The 13,171-nt window shown below is 39.2% G+C and overlaps 1 protein-coding gene across 4 annotated transcripts in view; it reads left to right on the forward strand.

Annotated features, from left to right (window-relative positions):
* The window catches only part of CRYZL1 (crystallin zeta like 1), a 34,058-nt gene that overhangs the window by 2,490 nt on the left and 18,397 nt on the right, over positions 1-13,171 (forward strand). For 3 of the 4 annotated variants that reach the window (XM_055567665.1, XM_055567662.1, XM_055567663.1), the window contains exons 2-6: positions 6,336-6,407; positions 7,996-8,073; positions 8,773-8,845; positions 10,885-10,929; positions 12,643-12,711. In XM_055567665.1, the coding sequence (XP_055423640.1) occupies positions 6,342-6,407; positions 7,996-8,073; positions 8,773-8,845; positions 10,885-10,929; positions 12,643-12,711 (331 nt within the window). In that variant the 5' untranslated portion in view covers positions 6,336-6,341. The remainder of the gene's footprint in view (positions 1-6,335; positions 6,408-7,995; positions 8,074-8,772; positions 8,846-10,884; positions 10,930-12,642; positions 12,712-13,171) is intronic. The other variant, XM_055567664.1, reaches the window with a different exon arrangement.

Here is a 13,171-nt window from a genome sequence, read left to right on the forward strand (position 1 = left end):
AAAATGGAATGCCAACTCAGAAATATAAATGAAAGTTACGTTTCTGTCATTCTGAATCTTACTGTATTAAATGGCCCTACATCGAATACAAACTGGAGCAGTGACTTCTAATCTACGAATTAATGACCATCCCACTTTCCCAAACCACCCACTACCCACCCCCAAGCAGTACTGGCAAGGGGGTCCACTAGTAAGAATTCTTAAGTGAAAAGGTATTTTGTAAATCAGCAAATAACAAAAGTTAAGCTCTCTTGGAGGGAGGAGAATTAATCAGAAATTCTTTTGAGATTCAAAAGAGGTCATTGTTGGAAGCCACTTGTTGCATGGATAGGCAACAGTTTGACGTAGCTAATTAAATGCCTCTTGTCTGGCTTCCACATAAAGCCTTTATTAAAAAATTATTTTCCTTTCCTAATTCTTCACCTATCTTTAGATCTCAGCTTATGTGAAGTGTCAAGAGGATGCCACACTTGTATACAAATTCAATCAAGTATGTCTTGATAATGTCCATATAAATCTAGACTCTCATAATCAGAAGACTGATATGGTCATCTCATCCCCATCCGCCTCAACTGATGCTTGAATCTCCTTTATGATGCTGCTGTAAATGTGTATCCAGCCTCTAGTTTGGAGAAGGCAATGGCACCCCACTCCAGTACTTTTGCCTAGAAGATCCCATGGACGGAGGAGCCTGGTAGGCTAAAGTCCATGGGTTCGCTAGAGTTGGACACGAATCAGCGACTTCACTTTGACTTTTCAGTTTCATGCATTGGAGAAGGAAATGGCAACCCACTCCAGTGTTCTTGCCTCGAGAATCCCAGGGACGGGGGAGCCTGGTGGGCCGCCGTCTATGGGGTCGCACAGAGTCGGACACGACTGAAGTGACTTAGCAGCAGCAGCAGCCTCTAGTTTAAATCCATCTAGTAATAGGGGCCATGTCACTTCATACATCTGCCTAAGTTTTGAATACCTAAAATGTGAAAGTGAAAAGTTCTTCTGATACGTGCTACTAGCTAGGCTTTCCAGAGTTCAGCTCGGTGTGCGCCCCCACCACAGCGCCTCCCATGCCCATCCTGTAACAGGCACAGGAGAGCAGTACAGTGTATAACGCCAGTGTATTCATTGTTTATGTCGAGTGTCCTTGGAATTTATAGATTTCTGGAGACTGTCTCCAGTACAGTGTAGAGATGTCCCTTCCTCTTTAGGAAGCAGAACTGGCCTGTCCAGATAGGACTACCTGTCTCCTCTACAGCCTGCAAAGTATGTGGTATTTGAACCAGACCTCCAGCTTGTTACTGTTTTGTTGACCGTAATAGGTTTTATGGGTACATGGTTTAACATTCTTCTTTACCTGATATGTGGATATGTGTGAAAAGTCCCACAGGTGGGTAAGAACATGGTTAAAACTTAAGCACCTCTTCAGTATAACTGAAGATTTACTCAGCCTGGCAAGATGATGAGCATAATAGGGCCACATTTCAGAGCTGACTTCATCTGTTGTTGTTTTTTTTAAAGTAGCCCAGCTGCTTGACAGTTTGTCTGCTTTCCTTAAAGTAAAAAAGAGGGTGGGTGAAGCATAATACTTCACTGTATTATGAAGTTTGTGTTGGGAATAATGAAAATTTGAACACATAAGAATCTGGACTTTGAAGTTGTCCACAGGTGTGTTGTCCACAGGGGAGAGAAAGAAGCCGTGCAGCGGCCTGTGGCGGTAGCCCAGGCCTCAGGCATCACAATTTTGGCCTATCATTGTGCTAACATCTAAGATGAGCACTTAAGCCAGGAGATTGAAAAGGAAAAGGAAGCCTAGAGGAGGGAATTATGGGAGATTCTAAGATATCCTCAATGGCTGAAGTTGGCACAACAAAATCTCATTTGGGGGTGGGAAAAGTAAGTCTGGTTTTATGACTGTTGAATTTGAGGTTGAGCTGATACTCAGAACACTTTTGGTCTGAAGGTACAGATAAGGATTGATCTATAGAGGCTTTACTTACAATCATTAATAGATGAGCTCCTTGGGGGAGCAAGTATAGCAGGGGAAGAGCAAGTGAGGCTCGTGTTGTTGTAACTAAGAGGAAACCATTTGAAATGTCTTCCCGTTGATTTTTTTTTTTTTTTAGAAATCCTTTAAAAGATTAGTACTTTCATTAACTACTTTCTTGGTATTATTTATGGTAAGTGTTTAATTTATGCAAAGTCTTTATTCTGCTTTTATACCAAAAATTATTTATTTTTGTTTCTCCAGATTTATAATAGGTTTAATATGTTGATATTATAAAAACTTAAAGTATTAGGAACATAATCTTCAATTTGTGGACTTATGTCAAATATATTTAAAACTGGATGTACCTGAAGAATTATCAGAAACCTCAGATATGCAGATGACACCACCCTTATGGCAGAAAGTGAAGAGGAACTAAAGAGCCTCTTGATGAAAGTGAAAGAGGAGAGTGAAAAAGTTGGCTTAAAGCTCAACATTCAGAAAACTAAGATCATGGCATCTGGTCCCATCACTTCGTGGCAAATAGATGGGGAAACAGTGTCAGACTTTATTTTTGGGGGCTCCAAAATCACTGCAGATGGTGACTGTAGCCATGAAATTAAAAGACGCTTATTCCTTGGAAGGCAAGTTATGACCAACATAGATAGCATATTGAAAAGCAGAGACATTACTTTGCCAACAAAGGTCTGTCTAGTCAAGGCTATGGTTTTTCCTGTGGTCATGTATGGATGTGAGAGTTGGACTGTGAAGAAAGCTGAGCACCGAAGAATTGATGCTTTTGAACTGTGGTGTTGGAGAAGACTCTTGAGAGTCCCTTGGACTGCAAGGAGGTCCAACCAGTCTGTCCTAAAGGAGATCAGTCCTAGGTGTTCTTTGGAAGGACTAATGCTGAAGCTGAAACTCCAGTACTTTGGCCACCTCATGCGAAGAGTTGACTCATTGGAAAAGACCCTGATGTTGGGAGGGATTGGGGGCAGGAGGAGAAGGGGATGACAGAAGATGAGATGGCTGGATGGCATCACCGACTTGATAGACATGAGTTTGAGTGAACTCCAGGAGTTGGTGATGGACAGGGAGGCCTGGCGTGCTGCGATTCATGGGGTCGCAAAGAGTCGGACACAACTGAAGGACTGAACTGAACTGAACAGATAGTAGAATATATAATTTTGAGGTTAATGACATTCATTTTTCGAAATAGCATGATAAATAGTATATATTTCATTTATATTTTTATTTTATGAGGTGTTCAGTTATTTTATTTCCTGTGTGCAAATATCTTTATGTTCAATAAAAATTTTATTAAATAATGGATTAAGTGTTCCATTTAATCTGGACCATTCCCTAAGAAATTAAGTGGGTTTTGAATACCATTTGTTGTACCATTTCTCTGTGGTAAGAACTCAGTTTTCCTTTTTGGGCTTGCAAAATAAATAATATTTCCTCAATTTTCTTCTGGTCACTTTTAGAAAAATACTTCTTTTTCTTCACTTTGTAACTTTGAGGGGTGGTTTTTGTTCCCACCTGGTTCCTTATTGAACCAACAACTAAACATTACTTTTTTCTGCCAGCCAGGCTGATTATAACCTAATTTGGGGGAACTATTTAGATGATCAGACCAAAAATATGGGCATTATTATGTATATAATAGTCACCTTAAGGGACACCACGGGTACATACAAACAGCTTCCAGGGTCTTTGAAGTTGGGGTGCATACAGTATGAGACTCTTGTGACTGCTGATCTGAGAGAGATGCTATATGTTTTCAGATGCAGTGGGCAGAGAAGACAGTGGCTTCCAGAGTCACAAAGGGAGATGTTTTGAAATCAAGGTGTTGATGTGTAATTATTTCATTTCTCAAAAAGGCAATTCTAGTGGCTCCAGATTGAGTGAAGCAGAGTTTTATTTATTCAGTAATAATGGGATATTGATTCTTCAAAGCTGGGAGAACCCACTAGTTGAGTGAATAAAGCAAGGTTTTGTCAGTATGTAATGAAATCTAAAAGCATGGAACAGATGGAGTAGACTGCGTGTCACTGGGAGGTGATTTCAGAGAGGGAGTAGGACTTGAGCTTTGTTTACTTTGCAGAATCTGTAGAGTAAGTACAGCACAGTCTCAGAGAGCAAGCAGGGCCTGGAGCCTGGAGACAGCGGCGGCCATATGGTATGAAGTTAACTTGGCTTCCCAGGTGGCACAGCGGTAAAGAATCTGCCTGCCGATGCAGGAGACGCAGACCCTGGGTCGGGAAGATCCCCTGGAGAAGGAAGTGGCAACCCACTCCCGTACTCTTGCGTAGAGGATCCCATTGGACAGAGGAGCCTGGCAGACTACAGTCATGGGGTCACAAAGAGACACAACTGAGCACACACGCGTGCATACTGCCTAGATCAGACGGGATGTGTTGGAAGAATGAAGGAGTAAGGTAAACCAGGGACAGTGGTACGCATCTTAGATGGCTTGACAGCTGGGAAGAAGTTAGATTTCTGTCATCGGTAATACATAGCTGCTGTTCTATGCTTAGGTTCTTCCCCTCTCCCTGACAACCCTGACAAACTTATTGATGTGTGTACACACACACACACACACACACACAGATCTTCCTTAACCAGAAGGCTAGAGACATGTAAATTCTCTTTGTGTCTAGAATGTGTACTCGTTTCTGTTAGTTCCAGCATTTGATTACCACCTACTGGAAAGCAGCAACCATTGCTGAACTGCTCAGTAAAAACCCTCTATAAAGATCCTTTAGACCCATTACGATTCAGCCTGCAGAGCCAGCTTCATAAGAACAGTACCTCTGCAGTCGCACTGGACTCACAGTCAGAAGGCACTTGTGCTTGGTTTGATGCTTGACTGTTACCATCTTGAAATTTTAGTTTCTGAACAAGGTTCCCCACATTTTCATTTTGCAGTGAACTCTGCAAGTTATGTAGCTAGTTATGTCAATAAGCACTTACTAATTATGAATCCTAAACTAAAGGAGATAGGGTTCTAGTTTTACATCTAATGTTAGCAGCTCAATAGAAACCATTAAGTATAATGGTAAAGGTAAATGACTTTGGAGTTGGTAGCATCTGATTTGTCTCAGCTCTGGCCCAGCTGGAGCCATGAGACCCTGGGAATGTGCCTCTGTAAGTCTCAGTTTCGTCCTTCATAAATTCAATAATACTGTAGTACTTTCATCAAAAAATATGTATAAGAATGTTCTTAGCAGGATAATTTGTAAAAGTGTTAAACTGGAAACCATCAGATGTCTATCTTTAGTGCAGTGGACATTTAGTAATTCATACAGTGGAATACTATGTAACTGAATGAAATAAATACAACTGCAGGCAATAGCATGAGTGAAACTCATAAACATAATACTGAGAGAAAGAAGGAGCATAATTCATTTATATAAAGTCAAAAACAGACAAAGCTCATCTCCACTTGAATATCAGGATATTGAGTATCCTTAGAAGGGGGATAGTGACTAGAAGGGAAACCAGGGAGCTTCTGGAGTTCTAGTGACATGTTTCCTGCTATGGCATGGCCATGTTCACTATGTAAAGTTCACCGAGCTATATACTTAGGATCTGTGAACTTTTCTCTGATTTTATATGGTACCTCTATAAAATTTACATTAAAAAAGTCTTGTCATACAATTACTATGGAAGTTAAAGAAACAATTGTGGAATCCTTAGAGATGCTTCAGGATGTCCACAGAATACAGGTTTAATTGAAGGCAGGAGGAGAAGGGGATGACAGAGGACGAGATGGTTGGATGGTATCACCAACTCGATGGGCATGAGTCTGAGCAAACTCAGGGAGATGGTAAAAGACAGGGAAGCCTGGCGTGCTGCAGTCCATTGGGTTGCAAAGAGCTGGACACGACTGAGCAACTGAACACCAACAAATGTCTTGTAAATGGATACAGAGGAATTAGGGACACAATTTCAATGACTGTCTTGATTGTCCACTTTTTCCTTTCCAGTGGACTTTTTTAAGACTTTGAAAGCCCTTTAAATGACACTTTTGGTTATTAAAATTGAGCCCTCTGGCCTGCACAGTTTTTTTTTTTTTCAGGTACATCTCATAATTTTTGTTGAATAGTGAGATGAACTTAAGTCTTGGTGTGAAAGGCTGAATTATAAGCCCATTCTCCAATGCATACCTGAGGTTATTGCATATTCTCTTGTTTGATTGCTTTCAAGAACTATTACCTAATTTGAAGACTGCAGTTAAACTGTCATTTTATCCTTTAGAACTATTTTTCCTTTTATGCTCTCACTTTATCTGGCATATGTTTTGTTGGTTAGTATATTTCATGTATATTTTTTCTGTTATCGGTTTTAGGTGACTATGAAAGGCTTATATTTTCAACAAAGTTCTACAAATGAAGAAATAACATTTGTGTTCCAAGAAAGGGTAAGAAAAATGATTTAATCTTTAGATAGAACAAGATAGTGTATTTTACAAATGTCACAGACCTAGTTTTAAATACCCTGTTACAAATTATTTTTGAGTGGCACCCTATAAATTACTTTAATTTTATGTGAAAACAGTGGTCGATATGGTATAACTATGTTTTTAAAAGAGTTGCTGCAAAAGAGTTTTCAGTTCCTCAGTGTGGTAGTATAAAAGATAATAAGAAACTGAACAACTTGAGTAGTCTTATGTATTGCAAAATTAACCCAATTTATTCTGAATACCACAATAAAATGAGTTTTTAGATTGCAACCATATTTCAGAAAATACTTTCATATTGTGAAATTAAAGAGGTGGAAAAACATTGTTTTTCACACTAACTTCTAAGCATTGCAAAGTTACTTCATGAACTAAGCTTTAAAGGTTTCCAGTTTTTTTTTTACTACTTTAAGGATAGAGAGTAGAATTTTTATCTATTAGTGATTGTTTGAAAGGTTTGTGGCAGGCCAAAGACATGCCACTTTCGTTTAGGGACAAAAACTAAATGGGTATGTATTTCATATTGTATGTGTGTTTCATAGTAGTAATAAGAATCTGTGGATAACGAACACAATTCAGTTTTTCTTTTTCATCTTTCAACAACTCCAAAATCATTTAGATTAGGAGTCTAATCAGTTTAGTTTCTACCATTGGGTCAGTATGGAGGTTCAAGAGGTTTGATTGGCTCTCGGAAATATCACCAGGTTCACACAATCATGAGTATAAAATTATCGATACTGCTGAATATCTTCACATAATTACCAAATATTATCAAATCTGAGTTTTAAAAAGGGAAATCCTAGAATACTGTGTTCATGTCAAATACAGTGATCACTTGGATAGAACACAGGAGGCACTGCGCAGGTAGCTGTTCTAGCCAACTAGCCAACACTTGATCTAAGTTTGGGGCATATCAAGGATTGAAGAAAGCATTTTAATTACTGATGTCATTGGTGGATGACACTAAATACCAACGTTTGAAATATCTTTGCCTTTGAAGTTATATCTAGCTATGGAATATGAGGGGTAAATTAAGTTCCATCAAGTTTGTATTTCGACCCTAAGGTCCCATGGGGCATGCTAAAATGTCCAAGACAGATGTTAAATAAGGTAGAGATCAACAAGTGACACTCAAGAACTTTCTATATAGCATTAAAAAAATTCCATGATCAGTACAGTGTATCTGTTATGTATATATATATGTTTAAGGACATCCCCGCATGTTGCTTTGAGATTTAAATTGAACTGAAGGACAGTATTTATTGCTCTACTTTGTTATCCTGTGTTCATTGCCTGCACATATATTCTTATCCATAGCTTGGAAGTACATTTTCAGATTAGTACCCTAAGACTTTTGAAATTTTTTACCCCAAATTCCCTACATTTTTTTGTATTATATATTATAAACTAATTGTTTGTAGCTTTTTCAGTTAACTTAGGTGTAAGATTTCGAGTCTTTTTTATTTTGTTCAGTTGTATATGAAAATTTTTGCAACATGAAGGCAGTATTCTCAAAGGAATGTGCAATTATTTTATCATTTGACTCTAGGAAAATCTTCCTGTTACAGAAGATAACTATGTGAAACTTCAAGTTAAAGCTTGTGCTCTGAGCCAGATAAATACAAAGGTATGAATACTAAGATATTGGTGCTTTGATTTGGCCAAAAGTCAAATATATTTGGTATACAAAAATTATAATAATAATAACTGACTTCTGAGTACCAAGAAATTATTGCTAGAAGAATAGAACAGCTAGGAAAAAAACTTACCATGTATTTCTATATTAATTAGTATATTATTTCTATATTAATATATTGGATCCAATATATTAATATAGAAATAATATACTAATAAATATAGAAATACATGGTAAGTTTTTTTCCTAGCTGACTTAGCGACTGATCCGATCTGATTAATCCTATATTAATATATATACTAATATGATTTCTATATTAATCAGGAAATTCCATCTAATTGAACTCATGTATTTTATAATATTATATGAAAATATATGGAATTGTGTTAGATGGTAAGTTTACAGACAGAAATATCTCTATGTATTTTCTAAGATAATGGAGATTAAATGGTAGCTAATTGATTTGCTGACACATTAAAATTATACATATCAACGAATCCCTTAGCAAACCTGGCTTCCTGCTCCACAAAGGAACCTATTTTGTGAAGATACTTGCTTTTTGTCTTGATGCCAAAAATGGAGTCATATTTGCTTTTTCTGTGGTTTGATTTTTGCTCCTGCTTTTCTCTTGTATAAATAGAGGTTAGAATTTATTCTTGACAATAAGTTCAAGTCTTTGTCATTATTTAGCTTCTTGCAGAAATGAAGATGGAAAAGGAATTCTTTCCTGTTGGGAGAGAAGTTGCTGGAATTGTGTTAGATGGTAAGTTTACAGATAGAAGTATCTGTACTTATTTTCTAAGATAATGGAAATTAAATGGTAGCTAATTATTTTACTGACACATTAAAATTATACACACTTCTTCAATACAAAGAAACTATACAGAAGTGTTTTTCCTTTTTTAATTAAAAAGAAAAATAGAACTTAATGGTATTTTGTAATTGAAGAGCTTGTTACAGTTTAGTAAATAAATATTTAGAGATTATGTATTTAAATCCACAAGTAATCATTTTGAATAGCATGACCAGCATTGTCCTTTTTATGATGTTTACAACCCAGCATAAATTACTTGTGTAGCTTGGCTTTGGGTCAAAATTTACATAATGGTCAATAGCTGTACTCACATTAAATTTTTAAGGTGTGCCTAAAATTGAGTATTTAAAAGGTAAATAGGGACTTACTTCCCTGCCAATCCAAGTGGTTAAGACTCTTAAGTTTCCACTGCTGGGGGCACAGGTTTGATCCCTGATGGGGAAACTGAGACCCTGTATAAAGTTCTGGGCAACAGTCATAGGCAGGATACTTGGCAGAAGAAAAAAAAGTTTGTCAAGAAAATTCCCCTTCAAAAATTGCAGGATAAAAGATATCTAACAAAATCTTTTAATGATGATATGAACACTGACTCCTTCCCCCACCCCCAAAAAAATGAGGTGGGAGGGTAGGCAAGGGCCAGATCACGTTGAATCTCATCTCTCAGGTTGGGTTGTAGAGAACGTATTAGGGTGGCCATATGAAGAGTGGATTTGAGGCAGACCGGACTGTAGGCAAGAGCACCGTTTGAGCCATAGACCCAACAAGCCAGAAATGACAAAGTCCATAACCTAGACAGATGTGGCAAAGGTAGTGTGGATACATTCAAGAAATACTGGGAAAGTCAAATCAACAGAACTTAATAATTGACTGGAACAGGAGAATTCAAAACGCATAAAGGCAGGAAATGATTTACAAGATTCTGGTTATATCTGAAAGTTGTCAGCTTATCGGTTGTGTTTGAAATCATAGAATGGTGAGCTCATGCAGGGATAGGGAGGAAATGAAGGAGACGCACAGATTGCATGGACCCCTGGCAGTGCCACTGTCTGAAGGACAATCCTTAATAAAAGGAGTATGAAGGACACCATGAAAAAAGGATCAGGATGATTTCAGGAAGACAAGAATCCGCAGCAGGAAGGAAAGAGAAAAGCACAGAAAGCAAGAATATTAGGGGATGGAGGCACAGGCAGGATCCAGAGATGCAGCAGGTTAGGACCCTTCCGCAGACAGAGCCAGCCAGAGGCGCCACTCCCAGATGGCAGGCTTCTGCCTTACTTCACTGCCACACCTCAGTTTCCTCGTCTGTTAAACAGGCCTAATAATACCTACTTCATGGGTGTGCCATGAAGATTAAATGGGAACACACACTAAAATGCTGGGCACAAGTAGACATTCAGTGAGGTCTGGGTTTTTTCCTCCTGTTTCCTCTTGTAACTATTGGAAGAAAAATATTCTACAGAATTGACTGATGGTGGAGGCCTTTTCTCTACATACACAGGGGAAGTGTAACTTATCACTTCTGTATAGTCCTCAAATTTCTTGGCCCCATTCTGAATTTATTTCCATAATCCCAAATCAAAGTAATTGCATACATAACTCTAACCAGAATTGCCATTGCATGTCTGCACTTCTGCAGCTAAAATCATGACAGGTTGGACTAGCAACAGGAGGAGGGGAACCCAGTGTACCCAGTGTAATCATCATAAGAGCTGTGAAATGGATTATTTTTCTTTATGCCTTCATCCTTAGCTAAACAGAGAGAGAGCCTGCTCCATGCTGTCAACAACCGCACAGCCCAGATTTTGCAGAGAATCCACATTTGAAGTGTTACATCCTATGGTCCCTTGCAGACTGTCAAAATGTCCTAAAAGTTCTTGACCTTTTCTCTGAGTCAGTGACTTTTATCATTCTATGGCTTTTGAATTTTAATTATTATGTTATATTTAATAACCTCGTAATAATGATTATTAATTTTCTCCACATTTTAGTTGGAAGCAAGGTATCATTCTTTCAACCAGATGATGAAGTAGTGGGTAAGTTATAGGTCATAGTCTTATTTCAAGTCGTCTGTCTTACTATTGTCTCTTTTTTCTGTACAATTGCTAATGTTTACTGTGACCTTGCTTCATATACAAGTACTTATCTAAGATTTGGAATTTACTCTCAAGTATCCATTGATGAAGAGAATTGAGAGTTTGATCTCAATAGCAGAACATTTACAACTTTTCAGTATTTGGCTATAATGGGATAGAAAGAGACTTCCCTGGTGGCTCAGATGGTAAAGAATCTGCCTGCAGTGCAGGAGACCTGGGTTTGATCCCTAGGTTGGGACTATCCCCTGGAGGAGGGCATGGCTTCCCACCCCAGTATTCTTGCCTGGAGAATCCCATGGACAGAGGAGCCTGGCGGGCTGCAGTCCATGGGATTGCAAAGAATCGGATACAACTGAGCAGCTGAGCTCACACAGGATAGAAAGGTGGCCACAGTTGTTGCTGCCCTTGGTGCAGCCCTTCCCGGACAGGAGCTCAGTCTATAATTAGACTGATGACTCCAGAGAAAGGAAGAGTCACAGGCCATCAACGTGAAGACTACTGACTGACTTGGCTCTGCAGGTGCTCTTTTGTCCACATCCGAGTAAATTGTATGTAGCTGCTCCCTTACTACCCTCGTAAAACCAAAAATTTGCTGAAGACATTTATTCTTTTTTTTTTTTTAACTCTATGGTTAATACCATTTTGCAAATATATTTCTTTATACTGTGTCCTAGACATTCATACACACAACTATGAAGTAGTTAAGAAGTAGTTTTTGAAGTTGCCATTTCTCTGTAGAAAGTATTCATAGGAGACAGTCGCATAAACTCAGCAAATATATGGCTTTACAGCATGCTTGAAGCTGTTAAGATAAATGTGTAGGAAAGTTTTCATCAGCTTTTAACAGAATTGCCTTTGATTTGGGCATTTTCTTTGAGAATTTATTATTTCCGTCTTTATTATCTGCCCAGGAGGGCGGGTAAGGGACTTCCCTGGGGGTCCCGTGGATAAGAGCGTACCTTGCAATGCAGGGGACAGCAGTTCGATCCCTGGTCTGGGAAGGTCCCACATGCCCAGGGGCAGCTGGGCCCGACTGCCGCAACTACCGAACCCTCTAGAGCCCGCAACCGCAACTCCAAAGGCCCATGCACCGCAACTAAAGAGTAGCCCCTACTCACCGCAACTAGAGCAAGCCCGCGCACAGCACTGAAGACCAGTGCAGCGATAGATAAATAAAATTTTAAAAAGAAAAAAGAAGTCAGATGACATTGTATTATTCAAGATTCTGTTTGTAAGAGACCAAAAATAAAATCCAACTGGCTCAGGAGAAAATGGGATTTTATTGGAAGCGTACTGATGAATCCTGTAGAACCAAACTCTGGGAAGGTTAACCGTACGTCAGGGGTCAGTTTAATGAGGAGCCCAGATGCTCCCCCATCTCTGACTTGGCTCTGTATGTCAGCCATCATCTCTGTCATCACTCAGGTGAAAGAGGAAGAAGAAAAAGAAAGAGGTAGTATAGGTATTATAGTGCTCATATCAGAAAATAAACTGTCCACTCTGCTTCTGTATTTCTGAAATCTCTCCTTACTAGTGGTGGAAGCTTCCTCAAAATTCCACTGAGGAAAATGTAGACTAATGCTTACTGGCCTCTCATTAGGAGTGAGTTCACTTTTAGATAGTTGCCCTTAGGTTTCTCGTTTTAATTTTCAGGAATTCTGCCCCTGGATTCTGAAGATCCTGGACTTTGTGAGGCTGTTCGAGTCCATGAGCATTACTTGGGTATGTGGTTGTGCAGTGTTTTGGAGCTCATAAGTCTTACTTCCCAGGTGTGTGTGGTTTTTATTAACAACACAATTGCTTTGCATCTGCCGTGAGTGTGCCTAGGAAATAGCTATTGGGTGCTCGTCATTTGACTACTTCTAGCTTAAACTTTCGGAGAAGGCAATGGCACCCCACTCCAGTACTCTTGCCTGGAAAATCCATGGATGGAGGAGCTTGGTAGGCTGCAGTCCATGGGCTCTCTAAGAGTCAGACACGACTGAGCGACTTCACTCTCACTTTTCACTTTCATGCATTGGAGAAGGAAATGGCAATCCACTCCAGTGTTCTTGCCTGGAGAATCCCAGGGACAGAGGAGCCTGGTGGGCTACCATCTATGGGGTCGCAAAGAGTCGGACACAACTGAAGCGACTTAGCAGCAGCAGCAGCAGCTTAAATTTTCGGAGAAGGCAATGGCACC

This window comes from Bubalus kerabau, chromosome 2, assembly GCF_029407905.1.
Source record: "Bubalus kerabau isolate K-KA32 ecotype Philippines breed swamp buffalo chromosome 2, PCC_UOA_SB_1v2, whole genome shotgun sequence".
NCBI classification, from domain to species: Eukaryota; Metazoa; Chordata; class Mammalia; order Artiodactyla; family Bovidae; genus Bubalus; species Bubalus kerabau.